The 27,545-nt window shown below is 46.3% G+C and overlaps 1 protein-coding gene across 1 annotated transcript in view; it reads right to left on the reverse strand.

The window, feature by feature from the left end:
* The window catches only part of OTUD7A (OTU deubiquitinase 7A), a 373,949-nt gene that overhangs the window by 15,816 nt on the left and 330,588 nt on the right, over positions 1 to 27,545 (reverse strand). The window contains exons 10-11 of the mRNA XM_045795350.2: positions 17,227 to 17,354; positions 14,571 to 14,720 (exon numbers count right to left, since the gene is read on the reverse strand). Coding sequence (XP_045651306.1) covers positions 14,571 to 14,720; positions 17,227 to 17,354 — 278 coding nt within the window. The remainder of the gene's footprint in view (positions 1 to 14,570; positions 14,721 to 17,226; positions 17,355 to 27,545) is intronic.

Raw genomic sequence — 27,545 nt, forward strand, 5'->3', positions numbered from 1 at the left:
CATTTCTCTGTACTGCTGAGCAGGATTCCATGGTATGGATGTACCATAATTTCTTTAACCATTCACCCAGGAAAGACATTTGGGTTGTTTCCGGTTTGGGGCTATTACAAATAAAGCTACTACAAACATCTGTATATACACTTTTGTGTGAACATAAATTTTCATTTCTTTGGGATACGATTTTTTTTCTTTTACGTCTGGGGTCATATGGTAAGTGATGTGTAGTCTCATAGGAAATAGCCAAACTGTTTTCTAGAGTTTTACATCCCTACAGTAATGTATAAGAGATCTGGTTGCTCACATCCTCTCCAGCGTTTGATATTATCACTTTTTAAAATTTTAGCCATTCTGATTGATGTGTAGTGACAGCTTACTGTGGTTCTAATGTTGAACATCTTTCAGTGTGCTTATTTGCCATCTGTATCTCCTTTTTGGTGACATGTCTGTTCGTGGCTTTTTCCCATTTTTTAATTTGGATTGTTATCTTTTACTGTTGAATTTTGATAGTTCATTGTATACTTTAGATACAAATCCTTTGTTGATATGTGGTTTTAAATATTTTCTCCACTCTATAGCTTGTCTTTCCATTTTCTTAATAGTTGTTGTTTTGTTCATTTGTATTTGTTTTTGTTTTTTGCAGAACAGAGGTCCAATTCATCAATTTTTCCTTTTTTTGGATCATGCTTTTGTGTCATGGCTAAAAGCTCTTTGCCTAGTCCTGGGTCCCCATATTTTCTTTGAAGTTTTATAGTTGTACATTTTACATTTATTCTGTGATTCGTTTTGAGTTAATTTTTGTATTAAGACTTAGGCTCAGGTTCATATTTTTGCCTATGGATGTCCAATTGCTTTATCACCATTTATGGAAAAGACTCTCCATCTTGGTTTTGTTCCTTTGTCAAATATCAACTGAGCATATTTGTATGGGACTATTTCTGGGTTTTATGTTCTATGCCATTGATCTCTGTGTCTAACCCTCAACCAAACCAGGCACTACATTAAGAGCTCTATACTCATTACTTACAATTCTTGCACCAGTTAAAGGATACTTGTTCCAATTTTCCAGAAGAGGAAATGAAGGCTCTGGTACATAAATAATTTGCCCAAGCCAAAGTTGAAGTTGTGATTTAAATGTAGGTCTGCCTTACTCCAAAATAAACAGTTTTTTTTTCTATTATGTCACACTGCCTTTCTTTGAATTATCTCAAGTTAGTATATTGGGAACATATAATTTTATTCATTCTTTATTCATTCAACATTTATTAAATGCCACTCAGGTGTCTCGATGATAGAGACACAAAGGTGAATAAGAAATCACGTATGACTTCAAGATGTTCAGGATCTGGCTGATGAAGAGCAGGGACCCTTCAAAAAGCAATGATCTCCCTGCTCCCATCTCCCACCACAGCTGCAGCTCTGTTCTCTCTCTGAGAACGGTCTCTGGTTAGCCTGATGTAGAGTCCCTAGGTGGGCAAGGACTTTGCATTCTTGTACCTCTGGGAAAAACCAGACCCACTTTATTAGGATTTGCTTCATGAAACCTTGATGTGCAAAGAAATGGCAGTCCTCTACCTCTGACTGCTACAAGGAAAGGGACTAGTTCCTGGTGGATGAGCCACCCACAGCCTCATACTCCAAACTGCCCACGGTTTCTGATGGGGCAAAGGTTTCTTTCCTACAGAACTTTTCCCCAGAAAAATGTCCCTGAAGAAACTCTTAGAGCGGACCTCAGGTTACCAGGAAGCTGTCCATTTCCTCTGGTCATATGTGGTACCACCAAGGACTCTCTAATCCTGGGGAGCAGGCTGCCCCTAGTATTACCTGTTCAGGCCCATGATGGATGGTGCTGGGTCACTGTGAACGCACCATGCTGTGCCTGTCCCTTCTAGTCTAACATGGTGCTGCTATCTATCAGTGCTGCTATCATTATACAGTTCAGGTACCTGGCACACTAAGTACCCGTGAAGGCAAGTTGTGCTTTCTATGAAAATCAAATGGATTCTTGGAAGGCAAGTTGAACTAGGTATGAGGCACTGGCAGACCATGGGTGGGGCAGTGGGAACAGCCTGTCCCAGTGGGGAGGGTTTCTATCACCAATATTGTTCAGAATTGTAGGATATGGTGATGATACAAAGCAGACTGACTTTGTGTTGGTTTTATTATGGTTTTAAAATTCTCTCTAGACAATGCTCCTCCTTACTGTATATCCTGGGACTGGGTTCTCCCAATGACCCACCCCAGTACACCACTGTGTGAAAGAGACAGCCAAGGAAGACTGGAAATAATCACCATAAAAGCCCAGGAGAGTTTATACTTTGTATGGGCTTCGCTCCATTTGAAAGAAGTTAAAGGGGAACTGGTAGTAGGCACATTAGAGGTGTGACACCTGCAAAAACAAACAACACTAGGAAGACGGTAACAACAAAAAGGTGTCTAGTGCTTACTGTGCACATTCTACATGGAGTTGACTCATGTGATCCCAATGATCTGTGGAGCCACCTTGCAGAAGAGGAAATGGAAGCCCAGAGGCTAAGTGTCCTATCCTGTCATTCAGGTAGTTAGTTACCAAGCCAGGATTTTAATTCAGGCCACTGGATTTCAGAGTCCCTGTCCTTCACCCCTGAGTGTGCAACTGAGGATAAAGGTACATTTGTGCCTTCAGTTAAAATGGTTCAGGTATGTATGCAACATTTATAAATACACACACACACACACAAACTTACATATATATAAATATATAAATTTATATCTATATATTACATATGTAATATATAATAAATATATAAATTGACTTTTCTACCTACTGAATGCTTCTATCTAATATGCTTGTTCACAATTTTGTGAATAGCTTCAGCTGGGTCAGTGTATCTCTGAAGCCCATCTACCAAACCCAGTGTAAAAACCTGTGACCTGTAGCAGAAAGGAGCCCAGGACTTCAGTTCGCCCCTATTGAGTGGGTCAAGAGGGGGAGCAAGACTGGAGATGACCTTTGTCCCACGTTCACTAAACTTCAGGGTTTTGTGAAAGTCAAAGGAGATAGTGTATGGCGGGCGGTGTTTGGGAAAAGGAAAAATGAAAAGCAAAGTGTGATAAATCCCCCATCTAAGAGGTGTCTCGCTATGGTGGAGGGCTCTCGAAAATGTCTTGGGAGAGGCAGAGATTTTTGAGGGCCATGGGGGAGTGCAGCAGTCATTACTGGTTGCCTATCCTTTGTCTTCACTAGCAGACCCCACCTCCTGGGACTATCAGGATGGGTCAGGATGGCTCTAAGGCATTCACTGTTGACTCATTTTCCTCTTGTCTGTGACTTCTGAGACAAAGCCTGGAACAAAATCTGCTCAATGAGATGTAAGAGGAAGTCAGCTAGAAGAGTTCTGGTTAAAAGCAACACAAAGGAAGGCCAGGGTCTTTTCTGACCTCTCCATGTTTTATGTGACGATATAATGCTTGGAGCTACAACAGTCATATGACCAATGAGGGACAATTATGGGACAAAAGGCAACAAGCCAAGGAGAGTGGACAGACAAGGGCCCAGGTCTTTGATGAGTGTCAGGTCCCAAATCAACCAAGTGCTGGTCATCACATTTCTCATTCAATGAGACTCTAAACCTCCTTATTCTTTGTGTCATTGTGTTTTCTCTTACTTGCAGCCCAAACCCTCCTGAGATGGAATCTGGTTCCTATGATGTGGCAGACTGTGAAGGGAGGAGGGACATAGGGAGTGAGAATCCCACTGCTTGGGGACGCAAAGTCTTTGCCTCTGTGAAGCAGGTCTAAGATGCACAGGTGGACAGTCACCCATTGTTTCTGTGGACACAGAACCCTGCCAACCACGGCTGTATTGCTAGGAACATAAAACAAACACATTAAACAGTCATAAAATGATTGTATGTGCTGGCTATTGCATGTTGCTTTCTGGTCATGAGTCACACGATGAGCTCAGGCTAAAGGTAGCATGTTGGAAAGTAGAGGATGAGTGGGAGATATGGCCTGGCCTCTGCCTGGGGGGCCTGGGGTCTCTCCTGTACAATTCCTTTAGGGATAAAAGGGGCTGTATCAGATGGCACGTGACATCCTGCACTCAAGGCAGATGCCAGCCCCCTAAAGATGGAGCTGGGCATAGTATCAAGTTCACAGGTGGCAGACACACATTCTTCAGCTTAACTTTCATATGTGGATATGGTCTTTGGCTTGGTCAGTAATCTATGGAATAAGCTCACTGTAGATGAATGTATCCTCCCAAATTCATACATTGGAACCTGACTCCTAATGTGATGGTATTTTCAGATAGGGCCTTTGGGAGGTGATTAGGTCATGAGGGTGGAGCCCCCATAAGGGGGCTGGAATCAGTGCCCTTGTAAGAAGAGACACAAGAGAGCTTGCTGGAAAGCAAGCTGTCTGTCTCTCTGTCCGTCTGTCTCTCTGCCATGTGAGTACAAGAGAAGTCAACCATCTGCAAATCAGGAGAAGGTTCCTCACCTGACATGGGATCTGCTAGCACCTTGATCTTGCACTTTCAATCTCAGAACTATGAGGGATAAATTTCTTTTAAGCACTTGGTCTATGGTACTTTCTTACAGCAGCCTGAATGGACTCAGACAAAACTGGAAAAAATGCAGACTGGAATTCAGGGAATTGTACTGCCAAAGAAATGCTCAGGCTAAGGAAGCTCAATCCCTGGGCTCCTGAACACCCAGGGTGGGTGGTGACAGGCTCAGCCCCCAGTGAGTGTTCTTGGTGCATGCACCAGACGTGGCGCTCAGGGTCTTCTCAGAGAGCAGAACCAGGCTGTCATGCTGGCCGACCAAAAAGCTTGCTTCCCATGGCCAGGAGGACAGGTTGGGCAGGTGCCCCATGCTTTGCTTCTCTCCCCTCTTCTGAGGGGGGTTTGGTGGGGAGCAGTGTTCCAGCAACACATGCCCAAGGACCACACATAGTACCTGTACATCCACAAAGAGACCAGGGCAGCCTGATGGAGAGGCCTGCACATGATGTGCTGACGGGGCTGCGGCTGATTCAGAAGTCGAGGGAAATGGTGGCTGGTGTGCTCCTGGGGGAGTGCTCTTCATGTGCCATGGAAGGCATGGCAGGGGAGCCAGGTGTCTGGCCTGCTGTGGAGCTCAGGAGAGGACAGGGTAGGGATCATCAGGGGGAGCTGGCATCAAGGCACATCCCTGCTTTTGTGTCTCTCTAGGCCCTCAGGATTACTAGTCAAAGACCCTTTGCCAGTTCTTCCCACACAGTTGACTGTAGCTAGTATCCCTTTGGAGCTGAGCTGCAGGCTCCAGAGCGGCTGGTCCTTGGGGTGGCACATGAACCAACAGGCAGACAGTTTAGTGGATAAATGCACTCCAGTGCATTTAATCAGCAAGACTCTGCTCTGACCCCACGTGCTCCTGTAAGCCAAGAACAGAGTTCCATAGCCTTGAAATCCTTCCTGCACATCCTGGCTACCCGGTGGCTCTTTGCAGGGTTTGTGGGTCAAGAACCAATGTTAAAAACAACAGCCTTTGTCTAGTCCCCAGACTCTGGGGTGCAGGGGTCTAAGCTAAAATTCTAGATGCTCCCCACACCAGTTCTTCCTCCTCTTTCTCTGTAACAAGGGGCCTTTGCAGATAGGGGCTTCCTCCTCAGGGGCTCAGCTCTGGGCTCTAGGAAGAGCAGCAAAGGAACTTGGCATGCAGTCCATTGGGGCTGGCTGCAGACCACAGAGGGGAAGCAAAGCTGTGCTCTTCCGTCTTACCCTGAGCTTATTTTTCAGCGGTAATCCAGAAATTTAGGAAGGGGTTAAAGAGAAGGCAGGCTAATTGCAAAGGCAATGAAGGTGATTTGCATTTCTTAGGCACCTTCTGGTTTCCAAAGCCTTCTTGCTACTATAAATTTATTTGATTCTTATAATGTCCTATAACAGGTGGGTTGCTCCATATTTTCTCCATTATTGTATTGAGGCAGGTACACAGATGGGCCAATTTGTTTGGAATATGATTAAGTGACTTTGAGTCAAAATCACTTTATTTTAGATTACTATATTTACAAAATTATATTATAAAACTCATTGAAATGGGATACTTCATATTCATAACATATGAAGAGAGATTTTTACTTAACAAGAGATGGTGCTGTTTATCCTGTAAGAGAAAGCATGGTTTGTTGTCAGAGAGATTGGAAAGGAGATGTTAGACTAGATTTGGTTTGGGCAATAATGAAATATAGATTGACATTGAATTTAACTATGGGTTGTGCATCAAATACAGATTAAAAACTGCTTTCATAACCTGTTATGTGGGGTTATTCTGTTTGGCTCCACAAAAACCCCAAAAGACTCATTTTTATAAATATGGTATATTGTTTCTAAGTGGCAAGAGAGAAAGTTTCAAGCTGCTCTTTGCAAAAAGTTTTTCCCTGCAAATACCACATTTTGGGGTGTACCGAGTCTCTGTTTCCAGTAAATGAACAGCAAACTCTGGTGTGATCATCTGTAAACACTGGTCTTAGCTGTCTGGAGCTGACTGATGGCTGCATTAACATTGCTGCCCATGTCCTTATCCACATTGGCATCCCCCTCCATCTGTGACCAGTGGGATTTTTAGGGACTGCAGTACACTGCTTTCTAGGTAGTCTGAGTGGGAGGCCTGAAGGGACAAGGGCAGAGCTCCTTGAATTCTCTGTGGCCCCTGGATAGGCTCCAGAGGCTCTGAGGTTGTTTGCACTTAGGAGGAAAAAACTATTCAAATAATTACCTTATATATTGTTTTTTTTTTTTTTTAAAAAAGATAGCCCCAAGTTACCAGGTTTATCCCAAACAAACTTTGATTTGGGGTACCACTTCCTGTACCCCCTCTCTGGGAGATGCATGCTCCCTGATGGCCACCCTCTTTGGCCAACTCTCCTTTTTGGAAGCCACACCATCCAACCTGTCCTAGCAACACTTCACCACCTACAACTGCTCCCTGGGGTGCAGGTATGGTCCGCCCTTTCCTCAGTTTCCTCTGCTGTCAGGTGTGGATAGAAAATGTAGGAGGGGGTTAATTGTTGTCCTTGGAAAGGACCTAGAATGGCACCTGCACACAGGAAGTACATGCGAGTCCTGGTGTGACTATGGGGTGCAGACCCAGCCCAGATCAGAATTTTACAGTCATTTGAAAATGTGGTGGGAAGGAAGCCCACAGGTGTCATGCCTGTGGGCACCAGAGGATCCTCCCTGAAAGCTGAAAGACCAGAGCCCCGCGTGTCATGGGGCAAAGGACTAACATCCTCTCCTGGAGAAAGCATGGAAGCTACCAAGAAAGTACACATCATTTTTATTTTAAAAGTCTTAAAATGGATTGGAAAAGCCACTTGCTCACACCTGACCCATCTCTCTCCAGCCCCCAACTTTCCCCTCTGCAACCCCTTTCCCCTTCCCGTGGGCAACCCTGGCCTGCAGGACCCAGAAAGACCTTGTACTTGAAGGTAGCTGACCTCAGCAGTGGGTGAGGAGCGGCCTGGCTGAGGCAGAAAGAGCTATGAGAGAGTAGTAGGTTCTTTCAGAAGATCATTTCGACAGGGAAGACACTCAGATGAGAGGTTTAAAGAATAGCTCTTGCATTTTTAAGTCTTTAAGAGTTTGCATACACAGATGAGACATGCTGGGCCGAGCAGGAGGAGGAAGGGAGTGGTGAGAAGAAAGGAACCCCATGTCACAGCCTAGAATACATTTTTTTTTCTTATTTTGAGGCTCCTAGAACATTGTTCCTAAGACACAAGGACAAGATGACTGCCCCGCTGGGGCCTGTGATGACTGTATTTATTGGCTTCTGTACTGGGGTGCTGGGAGGTCTCAGGGGGCACCCTCCACAAGGTGCCGTTTGTGTGAGTCAGGGCACCGTGGGGGCTGCGTGATAGCCACACTCGACAGTGGGGGACCAGCCGGTGTCCTGGAGCTTGACCTTCCCAGTCTCACATCTCCTACCTCCCAGCAGACTCAGACTGCGGTCTGGGCTGCTTGCTCCTGAGCTTCTAGCCTCTTACATTGATCCCATGCTGGAAACGGCAGTATCCATGTGGTTTCCATGTCCCTCTGCTGGGTGAGATGCCATGTGGCTCAAGGGCACAGGCTGGGACTTTTTTCCTTTGCTCTAGCATCCTGTGTGGCATGAGGGGACATTGGGGACACGACCGAGTGCCCCATCAATGCCTGCCCTGGGCTCTCCTCCAGGCTGGGGACACTAGTCCGTGAATTTGGGGCACCTGGCACTGGAGCTTATAGTGGGTGTCTCTCAGCCATCTCTGTAGGAGCCCAGGTCACCTGGTGAGGCTCTGCTTTGCTTGCACCCATGCTTGGGTCCTGCTCTTTCCTGGAAGAAAGGAATCCAACCCCAGGTACTCATTCTACCAGGATAGCCCATTTAACTGTCCCAGTCACAAGTGCCTGGAATGGTGTGCCATCATAGAAACATTCTCAGGGAACATTTGTTGAAGAACGTCTGTGCAGCTCAGATCCACAGGGCTGGGCAGGAGACAGCTGGAGCCCACCCACAGCCTGCTCCCTGACCACGGGCCAGACCTGGCTCTCAGAATGCCTGGCACCTACGGTGGGGCTTTCATGCCCTCAACCATGCAGGTGGCAGTCCTGCCCTTTGCTCTGTTGGGATCCCCGCACACAGGCATTTGGCTATTGAGGGGTCAGGGAGCTCACATACACTCAGTCAGCTACTGATGGATGCAGCATCTGTTGGTCAAGAAGGTGATGCTGAGGAACTTAGGCAGAAATGTCCAGATTGGATAAACTGAACCCACAAGTTCTGCTGTTTGAATGGACGCTTGTCCCTCGCCTTCTCTTCTCTACTTAGCGATGTCCTCTCACCTTCAGCCTCCCAGAGCACACACCAATTCCTTCTCAGCTCTGGACTCCTGGGCCTCCTCCATGGGGCTAAGGGGGTTTCTTGCCAGGGCCAGGGCTAGCCAGTGCACATCCCTGCTTAGAGTGGGCTCTGCTGGGCTTGCCACGTGGTTTGCTCTGCGAAATGCCACCTCCTCTGGGCGGCACTTTCATCTCTCCTCTCTGAATCCTCTTGGTCTCAAGGCTCCTCTCCAAGGCTGCCCGATCTTTGCACCTCCCACGTAGCTTGTGCACAGTCAACGCTCACCCAGATGTGTTGAGCGACAGCTGACTATCTGAATTGCCCTGGGACAATCAAATCCTTCAGTTATTGGTCATAACACTCTAGTCAGGAAAGATATCAGGACAGAGCAAAGGAAGTTCCAAAGAGAGGCGTGATGCATGGCTTGCCCATGGGGAGCTGATGCTGCCCTCACTCCATGCACCTGACTCTGGCGGGTACCTGCTTGGCAGCCATGTGTGATGTGAGAGAGAATATCTCTGCCCCTAGCATTGGGTTCAGACTGTGGGAAGAGACAGGCCTGATGGTGAGGGGACAGTAGAGGAAACGGGGGATTCCCCAGGCCATATCTCTCCTTTTGACTTTCTCCTGGGGACCAAGACCACCGGAGATTGGCAGAAGCAACTTTGGTCTCTCACCAGTGAGCAGGCATTTTCCTTTCTACCTTCTATAAAAGTTCCAGTAGGCATTTTCTTTTTCCTTTTCTTCTCCTTTAAAAAATTTTTTTCAAACAGAGTTTGAAGTTCTAGGTAGGAGTCAGGACACCTAGTTCAAGCCCCATCTATGCCCCTGGTTGGCCAGGTGACCTGCTTGAGTCCCTCCTGTGTGGGGCGCAGCTGGGGCACTGGGCCGACTGACGTTCTTCCCAGCTCCAACATGCCCTCATCCTGGACGTGGGGTTCTATGGGGAAGGGGCAGGTGAGAGGCATGCAAGTCACCTTCCTCTCCACTGTTTATTCCCCATTAGCTCTATTTCTGGGTTGCAAGCCATAGTAAGATGTCATTGGATCTGACTGGTCCTTAGTGGAAGCAGAAGTCAGTTACAGGCTTTGTCATGCCTCCACCCAGGCATCCAGCTGGTCTGCTGTACTGTGTGTGTGTGTGTGTGTGTGTGTGTGTGTGTAGGGAGGGAGGGAGGGCGGGTAGAGGGAGGCCAGAGCTGGGTTTCACCTTCCAGGTAGGTGGCCTGGGAGGAAAAGATCTTCCATAAACATCTGGGACACTGCTGATGGGTCAAGGTCTCACGTGGGACAGAGATCCCAAGAGATCTGAGAGTCAACACAACTGTTAGTTGTTCCCAATAAACTCTGAAAATATGCTTAAACATTTTTTTAAACTATGTTTTATGGTACTTGCTGATCAGTGTTTAGACTCATCCATTCAACTGGGCTGGAAGACTTTGATATTCTCATTCTGTCTGCGGTAGTGTGCTCGGGCTGCCATGACAAAGCAACACAGACTGCAGAGCTTGGACAATGGAAATGTATCTTCTCGTGGTTCTGAAGGCTGCAAGTCCAAGATCAAGTGTCAGCAGGGATGGTTCCTTCTGCGGCCTATCTCCTTGGTTTGTGGATGGCTGTCTCCTCCCTGTGCCCTCATGTGGACTTCCTTCTGCATGTGTCTGTGTCCTAATCTCTTATAAGACATCAGTCAGGTGGATTAGGGTCCATCCACATGACCTCACTTTACCTCTCAAAAGGCCCAGTCTCCAAATACAGTCACGTCCTGAGGAACAACCCCTGAATGAATGAATGAATGAATGAATGAATGAATGAATGAATTAATTAATTCAGCCCTTAACAATGCTGTTGCCTCTCCCTTCGTGATGCGTGGGGATACCTCAACTCACAGCGAAGTCCCCTCACCAGTTCACTGAGGGAATGTGGGATTCAGGCTGATTCTTTCCTGCTTCCAGCAGGACCCCCAATACCTCCCCCTCATGTGGGGGCACTGGCCACTGCCAGGACCGCATGGAGCATGTGGCTTCCCCTGAACCATGAGACTCGAGGTGTTGAGTGGTGCTGCAGGACAGCCTGCTTATCCCTCTGCACTTAAAGAGAATGGGTTTTCTCTTTAGTGCCCCACTTGATAGCCTCATGCACCATAGCTTTTTAGGGGATTGAGAGCCCAACAGCCAACAGTGATTTATTTCCAGACAAAGGCCCGGTTGGAAAGAATTCATTTCTGTACTTTTGCCTTTCCTCAGATATAAGGTACTCATCACTGCCAAAAGAAAGAGCACAATCCAGATGGAACTGTTAAAACATCACACTTCCCCCTGATTCAGAGCTGGCTCACCGAACCCCCACCAACTCCCTCGCACCCTCCTTCCTTTGGTGTACTCCCTTCTCAGACTGCTCTGCAGCCTGGAAACTGCAGGTGTGGAGCTCAGTTTTGGTTATCAAGAGGCCAGCACAAGTCCTTGGGGAAGGTTTTCCCCCTAAATGAAAAGATAAACTTTCAGGAAGAGAAGGTATTTGGATGTGATGCCTGGAGCTGCAGCACCCATTTTATGACCGCAGAATAATAATGATGGATCAGGGAGAGACCGGAACCTGAATCCCTGAGAACATTTAAAGCTATCTTCTCTGTCAGCCCTGGACCACCCACTTCAAGAAGGACTCCCTGTTATAGAGACGGCAGTGGCCCCTTTCCCCTGTGAGTCCCTTGCAGCCCAGTGCTATTCAGAACACATCTTCCCTTGGGGGCTTATAGCATGGCTTTCTGTGGTTGTTTCCGTTTTCCTTGGCATTATAAAGGCTGAGAAGAGAGGCTGAGTATGTTCCTTAAATGGGCTCCTGACCTTTCGGCGTCTCTCCAGTACCCCGACCACCAGGTAACAGTAATAACTGAAATGCTAGGATCTGGTATTTGCAAAAAGGCCCCCGCAGTCTCTGCAGTAGGCCAGGAAACAAGGACAGCACCCCCGAGGAGCCTGGCAGTTGGCTTCCTCTGGTGATGGCTCCCTTGACAGGTCCTCTCTATTCCTCCCACCTTCAAAAGGTCCTTTTGAGGGGGACACTGGGCACTAATGGTGGCCAGGAAGGGATATAGTCAAAACATTTAAGTTTATCTTTGAAGCAACATTGAAGGGTCAGGAGACAGGATTGCCTTAGGATAGGCAATGCTGTTTCCTTGTGATTACCTGCAAGGCCACTGAGGACTCTGGTGCATGGAAGGACTGTCCCGCAACGGTCACTTCATAGTTAAGTGGTGATGTTCTTCAGTGGGGGTGAGGTGGTCAAGGGCAGGGGAGGGAAGGTAAAAGGGTTCAGCTTCTGGGGAGGTGGGTGTTACTGGGCAGGCTGACAGGAGGCAGGCTGGGATGTCACATAGCACCTTTTGCACCACACAACAAGGAAGTAGCAGTGCCTAGGCCTTTCCATGCCCACAGTCTTACAGCATATGCTTGCTCTGCCAGAGCAATACTCATCCAGCATCCCAGCACTTTTGCTGAGGCCTATTCTGTCCTCTGGTCCCAGCCTCCAGACATCACACACAGCCTCCAAGACCAGTTCTAATCGACCTCTCGCTTAGTCTCTCTGTTCTTCCAAATTGGGAAGAACAAAAGGGAATAATTGCTCCTTTTCTGACTGCAGCTCATGCCTGCTTGGTGTATATCCTGCCTTGTATTGTGGCTTGGTGGGGTTGCCTACAAGGTAGGCAGGGAGGCCATCATCTTTGGGGCCCTCAAACCTGAATGTAACAGGTGCTTAGCATGCATTTACTGAACTAACCCTTGGCCCTCAAACAAATGCTTCAGGACCACTGAACTTCAGGCTGATATGAGGTACAGGGAGCAGGGTCATGCCTACCAGCATCCACTAGCTTGACAAGGGTGGCACAGGGAACATGTTGCTAACAATACTTAAAGCCTGAAAGTCTGCAGAGCACTTGTGTTCTTTCCAAATGTATGAGGATCTGACATGCTGCACAGAAGTTACCCAGCCTGTGGGGGCCACTTATACGTGCTTTGCTTCTGCTTGTGCAGAAGGTGGCAGGGGAGTACTTGCCCTGCAGTGGGTCATGACGCCTGCATGGGTCAATGTGCAGCCCTGGCCACAAGAGGACAGTGGAGGCAGGGACCCCCAGTTCTCTGAGGAGTAACCCAGTGGGCAGAGCTGCAGGAGCCCATGGCACAGCCACACAGAACCAAGTACTGGGACCAAAACTCACCTTTGGGGAAAATAAGCTGTCAGGGGTGAAACCACTCTCACCTCCGCAACACTCCCCTGAGAGAGGTCAAGTGACAGCCCCTCCACCTTCATCCTTTCATTGAAGGGCACCTGTATATTCACCTTGGAACACCAAAAAGCAGTATCTGGAAGGCCTGGAAGAAAGCTCAATGCCTTCTGTGAGGAGGGGGCTGGGGCCCTGAGTCCCTTGCTCAGCAACCAAAGATGCCAGCCCTGGGGCTTTCATCTTCCCTGACTGCACAGAGTCTCTGGGGAGACTGCACAGAGGCGCCTAGATCCTGGCTGGGACCCCAGGGCCTGAGAAAGGGCCCCCACATTGCCCAGCAGCTGTGGTAAGCATTGAGAAGAGTTAAAAATGCACAAAGGTCATAAGGCTGAGAGACAACAGAAAAGGCAGAAACGCCTCTCAGACCCTCATGGCTAAATATTGTTTTCTGTGACCCAAGTGAGATGTCTGTAAATGATGTGGAAAAAATGATGTGATATTCTCATTACAGCTGCCGCAACTCTGCTCTCCTTTTCCTTCTGGGACTCACATCACTTCATGACTAGCCACCATGCATTTCCTGAGACCACATCCAAAGGCAGGGACCCTGAAACTGTGAATCCCACCTGTCTTTTAGTCTCTTGGGTGATTCTCTGTCTAAACCAGAAACAGGAGTGACAAGAGGATGAGTTTCCCCCTCTTCACTCAGCTAGTTAGTAGTTAACATGAGAAAACAGCAACCATTCCAAACAGAATCCCACCATTTCCACAGCAGAAACACATATTGCACCGATGGAAGGCAGGCTCCACGGGAGTGTCTGACTGGTGGCCTGAAATTGTGCAGTGCACAGCCTGTGCAGCTGGCCTGGTGAACCTGTCTGCAGCACTGAAATGACCACTTGCGGGGAAACAGTTGTAATAGTTTGAAACAGAATATCAATGTTTTGATTCAAAAGTTTACCTTAGAGCAGAGGTTGGCAAAGTTTTCCATAAAGTGCTAGTCAGTAAATATTTTAGCCTCTGCAGGCCACACAGTCTTCGTGGCTACTACTCAACTTTGCCCTTGTAGTGCAAAAGCAATAGCCACAGATAATACATCAATGAATGAATGTGGCTGTGTTCCAATAAAACTTTATTTACAAAAACAGGCAGTGGGCCATAGTTTGCTGACCCTTGCTCTAGGGACTTAAAAAAATACTACATCTAAGATGAATTATATCCATATAAGATATGCATACATATGAAAGGGGAAAATAGTAAAGGCTATTTAAGTGTGGCAGGAATTATTAATTTGCTTTGTATTTTAAATTAAAAGTTGTCTTTGACACTGTTATTTCCAATGATAACATTTATACATGCATATCCATTTATATACCATATATACACAAAACCCATCACTACTGAGTGCGTGTGGGTGTGCTCCCCATGGAGGACCCCACATTATGCCATGCCCTCCTATGCCCACCCCGGCCCTGTACATTGTCTCTCAGATGGCAGCGGGCGTACCTTGTTCTCTTTGCTGATCTCTCTGCTCCATGGACACAAGGGCAGAGAAATGCGCTTGATCGTAGGCAAGAACCAGAGGTGAGCAGTGGCATCTGTTGGGAGGCACCTCCAAGGGCAGGTAAATCCCTCCAAATGGGATTGGAGCAAATGCTGTGGACAGAAATGGTGAGGGCATGTGGAGCCTGAAGGAAACATGGGTGGCATCCCTCACCACCCTGCATGATGTGGGGGGGCATAGGGAAGGGAGGGTGGTCTCAGACTATGGCCTTAGGGGTCAGCCACCCACACAGCAGTAAGCTGGGTGTTGCCCACCTGGCAATGGGTGAGAAAGCTCAGGCTCACAGGTGCCAGGGGGATGAGACCTGTAGTCCCGTGCATGCCCAGGGAACCCCTCACTCCCTCCTGCCTCCATAGCAGAGTCCTCCTGGCTCTGTCAGGCTGCACCCTCGGAACAAGTGGGACAGGGCTGAGAGGGTTTTGCTCTGATCTTCCCAGGGACAGCCTGCTGCCCTGAGACCTGCACAGGTGACCAAGAACTCACGACGGTCAGCAATGACATACACAAATGACTGCCTGGAAACCCACGTTTTTCTGGATGAGCTTCTTCCTCTCTGTGTATTCATGAAAGCATTTGTATACAGAACAAAATCTATGTTTCCTTGTTCTATATTTTGAGTAGCTCTTCTGTTGAGTCCAAAGGAACCAACCAGATAACTCCAGCACCAAATTATGAGTCAGATGGGAAATGAGAGATGGGGATTGGCTCCTTTAGCAACTGGGACATAATCACGTTCATTTCCTTACTCATCAAAGAGAAGGAAGAGAGCCTTAAACCCTCACTGAAATAGAATAACTCCCAGAAATATCTGCCCCGATACAGCATATGCTTTTTAATCATAAAGAACTTTGCCTCTTGGCCTTGGAACCAGTGACTCACTCACTGTATTTCTGTGAGCTGCAGGCAACAACAATAGCTTCTGTGATGCTTTTGAGGAACTCTTAGGTGTCCTTCTATGCCCTGCTTTATCCACTTTGGGTTTTTATTTTTATTTTTTGAACAACCCGAAAGAGTTTTATTTTTGTTCTTTTACTTTAAAATCTTTTATTGAAAGCAATAAGCGTATACTGAGGAATGTGGCCTCCAGTATTAGATCACTTGGGTGTTAATACTAACTATGCAATTTTCTTTTTTTTCTCTAACTGTGCGATTTTCTTATTTTTAAAATTTTCTGATGTACTATATGTTGGCTAATGGAGCATAATAAAAAAATTTAAAAAACACATTGCTTTTTGGTCATGGTTCTGCCCATGGGCGGAGAGGTGGGGTAGGTCCACTTTCAAGAGGGCTGTACTCTTGAGCACAGGTAGGATGGAAAGAAGCATGGACCCAGCCTTGTGCAATCTGATGGGTCCAGGTTCATGTGCCCAGGGACCCCAGTGAGGGTCCTGGTTCTGCACCCAGAGAGGCTGAAGACCTCAGCAGTCCCTGTCACTTGGCTGCACAGGGAAGGAGGTGGGTTCTGGGCAAGATCGAACTCCCAGCTCCCTCCCACCATGACAGACATGGACCCATCGGACTTCCTTTGGCAGTTGTGATTTAGCATGAAGAGCTTCATCCTGATTTGTACAACTGTCTGGAAGCCCCACAACTTTGTTAAGGCTCAGGTTTAAATTTAAGTTAGGCTGGCATTTAAGTCCCTGTCTGGCATTTGCTTATCAAGGACTTTTTGAGAAGTGATGAAAGGGAAACATGGCGCTGAAAGGGACTGGCTCATGCTGGTAATGGAAGTGAATGGAAGGTGAAAACAGTCAGGGAGGGGCTGGAAATGGGGAGTTTTGCTGAGTGGCAGAGGCAGTTGTATTGGGGGTGACCTTCCTGGCCCACCTTCCCTGGCCCCTCTTGTTTCCCTCCCCTTTAGATAGCATGGCTGCCCCATGGACTTCTCAAGTGGCCTTGTCATTCACTCTGGCAGAAGGGCTGGAGAGATGACCCGGCCCAGGCACTTCCTGCCCTGGGTTGACCTGGTTCCTTTAAGGCCTTAGTCGAGGGCTGGGGCACATTGTGTAGCTTCTCTGGGCTTCAGTGTCCACCCTGGGAGGGTGTGGGGAGGACCAAGAGAGAGAACACTGGCTGTCACGGGGCAGGTGATAAGCCGCCCTTCCTGTCCTTTCTTCTTCTCCCCCAGTCCCAATTCTGCCCTGTGATTTCATGCTTTCTTTTTTTCCTCTTTGACACATATGTAGCCTGCAGAGGGGCAGGAGGGGACAAGAGTGGCCTGGGATGAGGCCTAGCACTCCTGGAGGTGTGTGGGCTGTCTGCCTCACTCTGAGCACATGGGGGTGTGTGTGGGAGACCCTCTGGGTTTAGTTCCATCTGTCACTCAGCCAGACTTCTTATGACCACCTGCCATTGACACAAAGTCTAAATGGATGGGTGGATGACCAAGAGTAACCCCTCCTGCCACTGGGGAAGAAAAAGAAGCACATCAAGTCAAGGAGAAATGAGAAATATTACAATCTTCATCCATGCAGAATAAGGCTCTGTGGCCTTCTGGGAGTCTCAACTCGTACATTAGGCTGTCTCTTCCTTAGTTGGGATGTTATATTTTCTGGGTCATGCATCATACATGGCTGTTTTATTAATGTATAAACTTACCTTCTCCACCTGAGTCCCTCAACATCGTATCTGCTACGACAACTATTGGTCTTCTTAATATATGGGCGAGGACAAACACATGGAACTCCTCTAGACTCTCATACACAGGGTCTTCAGAGTTGTCCACACTAGGAGACAAAGTAAAGCAAGCCTGTGTTAGCGTGGAGGATGTTGAAGACAATACCTTCCATCCAGATCTTACCTCCGTGGACCCTGCCTGTTGAGGTCCTCGGAGGCCACCTCCCTGCCACGCCACCCATTGATGGCAAAAACACAAACCCCAGCTCCTCGACCCCACCCTGCAGTGGTCTCAGCAGACAATGGGAGAGAAGCTTCTGGTGATGGCTGCTGGCCAGCTTTAAGACAAGGTGCCCTTGGCAACAGAGGCAGCCCAGCCAGAGCACATGACAACATGGGGGCTCGTTATCTGGGGGCACTTAACAAGGATGCAATGGGGGCAGGAGGGATGGTTCATTCCATATCCAGCAGCTCGAGCTGAAGCCTTACCCATCAGGGGTACAGGTGTGCCTGTGCACGTCAGGTGGGTTGGTGGGGCTCCTGACTACAAAGATCTGGGGCCTTTCTAGGAAACACTCCCCCCAAAACAGAAGAGGGCAGTGAGAAGGTTACCCAGATTTCAATCCTCAGAGGAGAATGGGAGTGACTCTGAGCCAGGCTACTTGGGCCTTCCACAGCCCACACCCCTGACTCATGTCTGAGGCTCAGGGAGAGCTGGCTTCAAGAAATGCATTCACTTAGAACTCAGATATTTGGACAGAAGACGGTAGCCTTGATGTCCCTCAACAACCTGACCACCCCGAGGGAAGAGCCCATTGAGACAGGAGTCAGAGCTCACAGCTTGATGGGGCCTCTACAGCACCCACGGTGCCAGCCAAGGTGGCAGCACCGACGCAACACCCTCAGGTGGCACTTGTTCCTAAGCACTTGGGGGATGCCCAGAATTGACTGAGGGAGGTCTGTGAGGACTGGAGCAGGTGGGGCCAGAGCCAGCAAGTGGGGCTCTGCTGGAGAATCCAGGGTGGGGCAGCCTGGGGAAACATCTGTACATTCATAGCCCACAGCTAACTGCTTGAATTACTTCTAGAACAAAAACTGTGACTCTTCAGGAAAGCATCAATGATCTGGGAAGTTTTGTTTTTGTTATTGTACCTATTTTTTTTAGGTTTGTTTGTTTGTTTACTTATTTATTTTTGCTGACTCAAAATGCCTTACTTTTATACTTAAAAATACTTGACAGCAACCAAAAGATGACAAAAAGTTGTGCATGTAGTACAAATTACTTTTTTTGTTTGTTTGGAATCATTTGAAAGTAACTGCCAATGCGAAATCCAGCATCTTGGAAAAGTTTAGGTGCGTTATCATATGAACAGAACGTTCTTCTACAAAACTACAACACAGTCATCAAAATCAAAGGTATGTCCAATCACTAAGACATTGATAGATCTAATCACCAGGACATACCCCAGTCACAGTCTGCCAACTGTCCCAGAAATGCCTTCTTTACAAAGACTCCAGCACGCTGCTTTCGGCTATGGTATCTCATTAGACTCCTTTGGTCTAGAACATTTCTCAGGGGTTCCTTGACTTTCGTGACTTTGACTTTTGAAGACTATGGGCCTGGTATTCTGTAGCATATCCTTAGTCTGGGTTCCTCTATTTCCTGTGATTAGAGGGATTATGCTGTGTCCTTCTCACAGTGTCCTATCAGGTGGCCTGGGCTTTTGCACTGTCCCATTACTGGTGATGTTGACTTGGGGAACTCCCCTCGGACCATCTGCCAGGCTTCCCTTTACAGAGCTACTCATTTCCCCTCCATCATTAATAAGCATTTTGTGGGGAGGAATTTCAAATCTATGCACATATTCTACTCTTCACCAAATCTTTATACGTTTATTGATATCACTATGGATTCCTGGTTTCTATTTTATTCAGTGAGTTATAATCCATTAGTGATGATTTTGATGCTCAGATATGCCCTGCTGGGGTTAGTGGGGCTCATTCAAGCTGTATCCTTGTAATATAGCCCCAACATTTTTCAGAGGGCTTCCTAGCCTTCTGAACAAGAACATGGTTCAGGGTCATTTTCAAAAATTTTTTTAATTTAAATTCAATTTAATTAATATATAGCATATTACTAATTTCAGAAGTAGAATTTAGTGACTTATCAGTGACATGTAACACCTAGTGCTCATTACATCATGTGCCCTCCTTAATACCCCAACCCCCGACCCACCTCCCTTCCAGCAACCTTCAGTTTGTTCCCTAAAGTTAAGAGTCTCTTATGGTTTGTCTCCCTCTCTATTTTCATCTTATTTTATTTTTCCTGGTATTCCTGGTATTATTTTATTTTTCCTTCCCTTCCCCTATGTTCATCTGTTTTGTTTCTTAAATGCCACATAGGAGTGAAATCATATGATAATTGTCTTTCTCTGCTTGACTTATTTCACTTAGCATAGTACCCTCCAGTTCCATCCATGTTGATGCAAATGGTGGGTATTCATCCTTTCTGATGGCTGAGGAGTATTCCCTTGTATATATGGACCACATCTTCTTTATCCAGGTTCATCTTGTACCTGGTCTGTCTCAGCCCTGGATTCAGCCATTTCTCCAAGGGGTTGTTTTTTGTTTCTGTTTTTTAAAAATAGTGGATAATGGTGTTTAGAAGCCAAATTATAATCATCGCTCTCGGGATGTCAGTGCTTCTAGACTCAGTGAATGGAGCGAAGGCGTGTGTGTTTTGTGTGTACACTCACACATATACACAGATACTTTCATCTGTCATCTCTCTATTAACTTGGAGTCCACTGATATCTCCCATTCCAAACTAACAACCTAATGTTAATTCTACTCATACCTCCCTTCTCCAACAGTGAGAAACCTGGTTTCTAGTAATCTTAAAGTATTTCTTTACTTGATCAATCCCCCCATATGTAAGCAATTCCCCACTTCTGCTGCCACCCTGCCCCCAAGTTGTCCTCTTCACCCTACTGGCTCTGACACTCTGGCTTTGGTCCTCTGGGTCCTACTAACGCCCCCACCTGCCCATTGCAGATGCTCACCTTGCTTTGCCACACCATACGGCTTTAGTAGTGAATTTTTCAGGAAGAGAAGAGAAGTGGATGAGGAGTGTTTTAAATACATATACACATGCCAAGTCTAAACACAATGCTTGTGGGTGTGCTTTTAAAAATATCCCAGGTGATTATCCTATCCAGCCACAGCTGAGAGGGAGGCTGCTGGGTATGTGAGGTTCAAGTGCTTCCAGAAGCTGCTTGCTTGTCCCTGTCACACAGTAAGTGCTCACAAGCAAGTGGACAGTTGAACAAGATAATACGTAGCATGGACAGGAGGGAACACAGAATTACAGCCTGAATACTCAGAGAGAAAAATATCTCAGTTAGAAATGTGGAGTGTTATTGCTTCCCTAATCCAGTGGATGGAGAGCTCAGCACTGGAAAGAGATGAGGCATCTGAGAATCAGATATTAATGCTGAGAAGAAGAAATGGGAACGGGAGGGGTAGCTCTCTCGGCCCTGGGTTCTCAGTTGCACCTTCACTCCATGATGGAACACTCTGGTGTCTAAATAGCCACACAGAAGGGGCTTCACTGCAGAGCTGAGCAAGTATGAGGCATCACTGTACTGCCACAGCATTCTGCTCATGCAAAATTTCAAGCAGAGCCATTGTATTTCAAACTGAAAAACCAGCCAATATTTACTGAGCACTTACTACATGCTGGAATGGTAAAAGGCACTGCAGAGGCCCTCAAGTAAGATCTTCCCCTCCATCTGTCTGTTTATCCATCCATCCATCCATCCATCCATCCATCCATCCATCCATCCATCCACACACATTCATCCATCTGTCCATCCACCCACTTGGCCATACACATATACATCCATCCATCTATCCACCAACCATTCTTCCATCCATCTACCCATTCACTTGTCCATCCATCCACCCACCCACCCACTCATCTGCCTGTCCATCCCTGGTTCTGTGCCAGGGCTAGAGCACAGAGTTGGGAGAGGGTGATGGAGGAGAGCCTGGAGCACAGTGACCTTTCTCCACACCAGTTGTGGGGTTGATCATGAGAGCTGAAGATCAACTATGACCCTTCTGTGACCCAGAAGGTATTGGAGAAGGTCCCAGATACACCCTAGGGGCAGCTTGAGAACCATAATGTCCTTCCCTCCTTGCTTCTAGCTGCTTGCTTACACGTTTAAGGGACCGTGTTTGAACTGGGGTGGGTGCTGGTTCTGCACTTACTCCTCAACACCACAGCCATGCCCCAGTGCTTCTGGAACCTTGGTATCTGATCCTGTTCTGTTGAACTCAGGCCGAGAACATTGGCTCAGCAACTCCTCAGGCTATTCTGATGGGCAAATGGGATCATTTCTGGGATGAGATTTTGGAACTGTGACCTGCCCATGTGAATTACTGTGATTGAGCCCACAGGCAGAAATCAGCTTTAGTGAAGCCAATCTTGAAAATCCTCTTCCACTTCTTACCCAGAGGCTTAACATCATCTTCCTGTGAGCTCACTGAGCAAATGTTAGACCTGGGACTGTAAACAGAATCTGGCCTTTGGGAAAAGACACATAAAAATCCCTAAAATTGGTGTTTACTGGTAAGAAGACTAACATGCAAATATAACTATTTCATCCTCAAAGAGACTGTGCATGCCCCCAACAACTTCCTAATGTGTTCTGTGACATAACACGCATGCACTCATCACCCTCTTCTGCAACGTTACTCAGGGTGAGAGAAGTTCTGAGAATAAGGCCACACCATCCACGTAGTGAAAACCCCCTGGGGAAGATGGGGTGAAAGGTGACCAGGGCAGAGGCCAGGCTGGGAGCTTCCTTCAGGTAGGCAAGAAGCAAAGACAGTGGAGTGAGGTCCAGATGGTATCCCAGGTCACGGAGGATGGTGGCAGGAGTCAAAAGTATAGGGCAGATTTGTGGATGCCCTGGCTTAAATGGCAGCCACAACCCTTGGAGACCACCCAGCAAGAGCCCATGTCATGGAAAGGAAGCCAATTTGGGCGATTGGCAGGGTCTTACCCAAGGGCAGTCACCAGGCCACACAAAGGGGCAGCTTGGGCAAAGGCCTCCTAGGATTCTCCTTGTGTCCCCTCCCCTAGGTGGCATGATCACAACTCCCATTTTGCTCAGGAAAGTCCTGCTTTATGCATCCAGAGTGGTTGGTACCCTCCCCCAACCCTGCCCAATGCACCAGTTTGGATGTAAGTTGTATAGTCACCCCATCTATGGTGACATAGTTATTGGTTTTTGGTGTACCCTTCCATTTAAAGATATAAGATCAAGATATTAGATTCTATACACACACATATACCCTCCTCCATCTCTAGGTGTAAGGGCATTACACTTGCTTTTTTGACCCCTACTTTTCCCTCTTAATGGTGCATCTCAGAGATGCTTCTAGCACAGTAGGTAGGGTCCTTCCCCCTCTCACAGTGGCACAGCACTCCTCATGCATGTGTCACCAGCTGCATTTCTGAGTGGTGGGTCTCAAGCTCCTCCCCCAGGCAGGGCTCAGAGCCATGACAACACCACTGATGAATTGGCATGTAGACTTAGGGGGTTGGAGATTAGGAGCCAGGGCCCTGAGCAGAGCTGAGGCCAGTCTGTACCTGCTCTGGGCCTTTGCACCTGGCCAAGGACTGTGTCTGACTAGAGAGCATCCTTTCAAGAGATTTCCTATGGCACAGTGTAGGCAGCAGGGGCTCTGCTAAGAGCTATGGCCTGGGAAGCTAAGAATGAAGAATGGTGGGCATTCCTGGCACTCTGAAGGGGCCAAGTGGGTCTTGGGCTCTGACAGGAGCTTCTCAACAGCAGCCAGGTGGCTTGGGGGTGAGGACTCATCTTATTCACTGGAATCAATAAGCTGGGGTCAGTCATGTGACAAATATTTACTGAGTATCTGTGACAGGTGTAGCACCAGCATGGGCATGTGTGTGTGTGTGTGTGTGCACGTGTGTGTATGTATGCGTACATGTGTGCACACGTATGCAGGTCTAGGGGTGGAAACACTCAATTAAAAGATGATCAAATAAGAAACTACCAGGTATTAATAAACTCAATGATAAAAAAAATGATAAATTTCTTTAGACAGGAAGATCAGGGAAGTTCCCGATAGCTGAAGAGTAGACTTTGGTCTTATTTCTAATTAGAAAAGTCTTTAATAATTAGACCTGGATTCTACGTCATCAAACATGAGAACTCCTTAGCTGAAAAAATGCTTTTCCAGCTTGGTTTGCTGGTAGAAGTCAGAGAACTGTAAGGAATACTCACAAGAAAGCTTTTTGTCCAATAAGAGGCCAGCCCCTGGTCTTGGAGTGCCAGACTGGGGTGTGGGCCCCTTGCAGGAGAAAACACTACTTATTTTTCCTTAAAAGACTCAAGTTCCTATCTCTGAGACTGTGCAACATGAATTCATTTAAGATTCTATGTATTTCTGAAAAAGGCCAATAAAGAAGAAATGCAGTAAATATACTACAAAATTACATAAACATAGCAATGAAATTGTGGAAACAACTTCAGAGGGAAAGCAGAATGGGAAACACTGAAGAGAAGTGGGGAACCAGGACACAAGATGGCCTGTGGGGGCTGCCCAGGGGTCCTCGAACTGGCCCCCTTTTCTGTTTCTCTTTTTCTCCCTGCTTTAAGAGCCTATCAGCCTTCACTTAACCTGTCTCACCAAACAGAGAACGAGTAAGCTTTTCTTTTATAAAAGGTTAAAGAACAGAAGTTATTTTTATCACAAATTTCAAGGTAAGTTGTTAATTCCTGCTTTCCATACCTGTTTTCCATTTGTTAAGAGCGTGGGTTTATGTTTTTGGTCAGTTCTAAGTTTGGATTCTGGCTCTCTTTTGTGGGTTGTGGGACTTTGGGAACTGACCTAATTTTCTGAATCTCAGCTTTTGGATCTGTCATTGGCTATGCTAATGACATTTCACAGCCCTGCCTGACACATAACATAATGTAACACATAAGTGTGTTCAGTAGATGACATGGCTCTAATTCCTGCCTGACAATGCTGTCCTTCCTCAATTCCTAGGAAATCCAGATCCTTTGGGAAGGCCACAGCTCCCTACTCTGGCTCCCAGCCTGCCAGTCAAAGGGGTGAGCACTGGGCCCATGAGGGCGATGGCCTTTGCTCCCTGCCTTCTAATGGGTCAGGTCTGGGTGCTGGTGTCACAGGACCTGGGCAGGAACATCTCCCCAGGGTGTGTGAGGAAGCAGAAATGGTCAGCTCTATGTCTGCTGGTCCTAGGTCCAGCTCTGTATGTACATATAGCATAGCAACAGGTGCCCAGCCCTGAGCTGGGTTTGGAAGAGAATCAAAAAGAACCATTGGGTTTGGCTGGCCATCAGAATATTGCAGTCTGAAGGAGGAGACAATATAAAACATATGTGAGCCCTGGATGAGTCAGGGGCTCAGGATAGGGAGATGTGCACAGCAGTGCAACATTTCTCTGGGCAGAGCACAAACAAGCAGTAATTTAAAGAGACAAATGCAGAGGTGCCCTCTCCCCCAATCCTCTGGGATGTGGGGTCACAGACACAACCCATGGCACTGAAGAGTTTAAAGCACAATAAAATAAATATATCCTTTGAGAAAGTTAGCTTTGAAAGGATTATAAACACATTCCTCCTTTTCCTAACCCATAGACCACTTCCCACACAAAAATAGCTGAATCCCTTTCATGATCAGTCCATTACTGACATGCAAGTAAACAGAATGAAAATAGCAGCACCTAGAAATCTATGCCTTCAGGGTTATGACTTCCCAAACTTTGAATCAGAAAGGCATTTTGGAGCTTCTGAGTTTTTGCTGAGATTCCAAAAAAACACATCAAACTTTAGGGGAGAATTTGGTGCATAAGTTACCTTGGGGAGTCAAAGATGTTCCAGAACAAGAGCATTGCCTTCTGAATGCAAACATCAGTTCAAGGGAGCTGCCCTTCCTAATGGTCTCCGAGTGAGGAAGACCAAGCACATCAAAGGGAATTCCTGCATGGACAGCCCCATCATTCATTAGATTAGTTTTGATACAATATGAACATGTAAAACTCTTGGCACAGTCTACATACCCCCAATAAGTGTTGGAGCACAACTGAATCTTTGCCAAATTCATATAACTTGTCACAATGGATCTGGCAGGATTAGGATTAATAAATGCTCCACTGCTAAACTTGGTAGGAATGTCTTCTGATGTGTGGGTATGGAGGGGGGATGCAGGTGAGGAGCAGTGAGGACACAGGTTGCCAAGGCCCCTCTCAGCCTACCTTGTCTACCCCACCTGCTCTGTTGATCTAGAACTCCTGATTCATCTGTCACATCCAAATCTCTAGTCTACCACTTTGTGTCTGATTCTTGCTGCTATGCAGATCAAGTAAGAACACTCCACCCCTTCTCTCCTCCTGAACACAACCCTCCCACCTGGATACAATGCATGGAGGAGTTATCGGAAGTTTCTGGAAAGTAAACAGTAGCAGGTGTATTGGGGAAGAAAATTGAACTTACATTTTTTTTTACACCCTCTGGTGTTGCCAGAGGTGAATACAACATATCCTGAAACCCACAAGTGAGCACTGGTGAAGGGGCAGAAGATGCCCTCTAGTTTGGGAGTGAGGACTGGGAACTCCTAAAGCTCAAGTAAAGCATAGAAATCCCATTTTTTCTTCTCTCCTTTCTCTCATGCTCCAACTTTCAAAAGTCTCTTGTAGGTGGTGGCAGAGGCCACAGCAGAAGTCACTGGGATCCATAAATCTGAAAGAGAGGAACCTTCCTCACCAATCAGTGGAGCTGTGATGCCAAGAGGGTATGCAGGGGTGAACCCCATTTTGTTTAGTATTTTCCCCTCTCTTTCCTCTGGCTATCTGGCCCAGCCCAGGATGCAAGTACAGCCATGGAACCATGTGGCAGAGTGCTGTAACTAAGGCTGTAGAATTCTAATTGGCTGGAGGATAGAAAATAGAGTCCTAGGGAAACAAAAAGTACCAGGAAGATCATGGAAAGGGAGAACTTGAGAAAACAGCTCCATGAGGTTGTTTATGAATTCTTGGACTCCCCTCCCCACACCCCTGAGCTGTACATGTATATTTTTGGTTCTAATTAGTAAACCAAAAGTTCTGAGGACTGATTGAATAGATCATACCCAGGTCACAGACTGAGTAATGTGGCTGAATAGGACAGCAAAGCCTTTGAAAACTGAGCTGACATTTTTACAACCACAGCCCAACAAGAACAAAATACACATCCTTGTAGAAAGCACATGGAATATTTACAAAGTTAGACCATAAACTCACCTCTGAACAAACTTTGACAAATTTAAAATAATTTAAATCACACCAATTATGTTAATAGGCCATAATGAATTAAACTAGAATAGGTAAAGGAAGATAACAAAAATCTGTTACATAATACACTTTTAAATAATTCAGTGGTCAAAGAGAAATTCTTAAGGAAAACTAGAAAATATTTTAAGCAGATTAAAAATAGAAATCCAACATATCAAAAGTTGTTGTGTGCACCTAATCAGTGTGTAGAGGGAAATTTATAGCTTTTAAATGCGTATGTCACAAAAAAGAAAGTTCTCAAATCAATAATCTAAGTGCCCACCTGAATAAAGTAGAGAAATTAGAGCAAAATAAACCCAAAGAAGCAGAAGGAAGGAAACACTAAAGAGCAGAAATCAATGAAACTGAGAACTAAAAAACAGTAACCAATTAAATCAAAACTGGTCCTTTTAAAAGATCAACAAAATTGATAAAACTTTAGCAAGGCTGACAAAGTAAAAAGAGAAAAACACTTAACTGCTGAATTTGGAAAGAGTGAGGGAATGTCACTAATGATCCCCATAGACATTATTAATAAGTTACAAAATGAATATTACTAACAATGCTATGCACATAAATTCAACAACTTACGTGAAATGAAACATTTCTCAAAAAGAAGCTGCTCAAAATCACTTATTTCTACTTTCTATAATTATTAAGTAAATTGAATTTATCATTAATAGCCTATTGAAAAAGAAAATTTTGGTTGCAGATTGATTCACTGGTGAATTCTCCAAACATTTAAAGAAGAAATATCTCTAGTTCTGCAAAATCTCTTCTAGAAAATAGAAGAGGTTAATGCTTCCCAATGTATTCTATGAGACCAGCCTTCCTCCAAAGCTAGACAAAGACAGTAGTATATAAAAAGAAAACTATATTCCAATAATCTCTATGGCCACAGATGCAAAAATCCTCATTATATTATTGCCAA

The sequence above is a fragment of the Ursus americanus genome, chromosome 28, assembly GCF_024610735.1.
Source record: "Ursus americanus isolate L20-20 chromosome 28, mUrsAme1.1.p, whole genome shotgun sequence".
Classification (NCBI taxonomy): Eukaryota; Metazoa; Chordata; class Mammalia; order Carnivora; family Ursidae; genus Ursus; species Ursus americanus.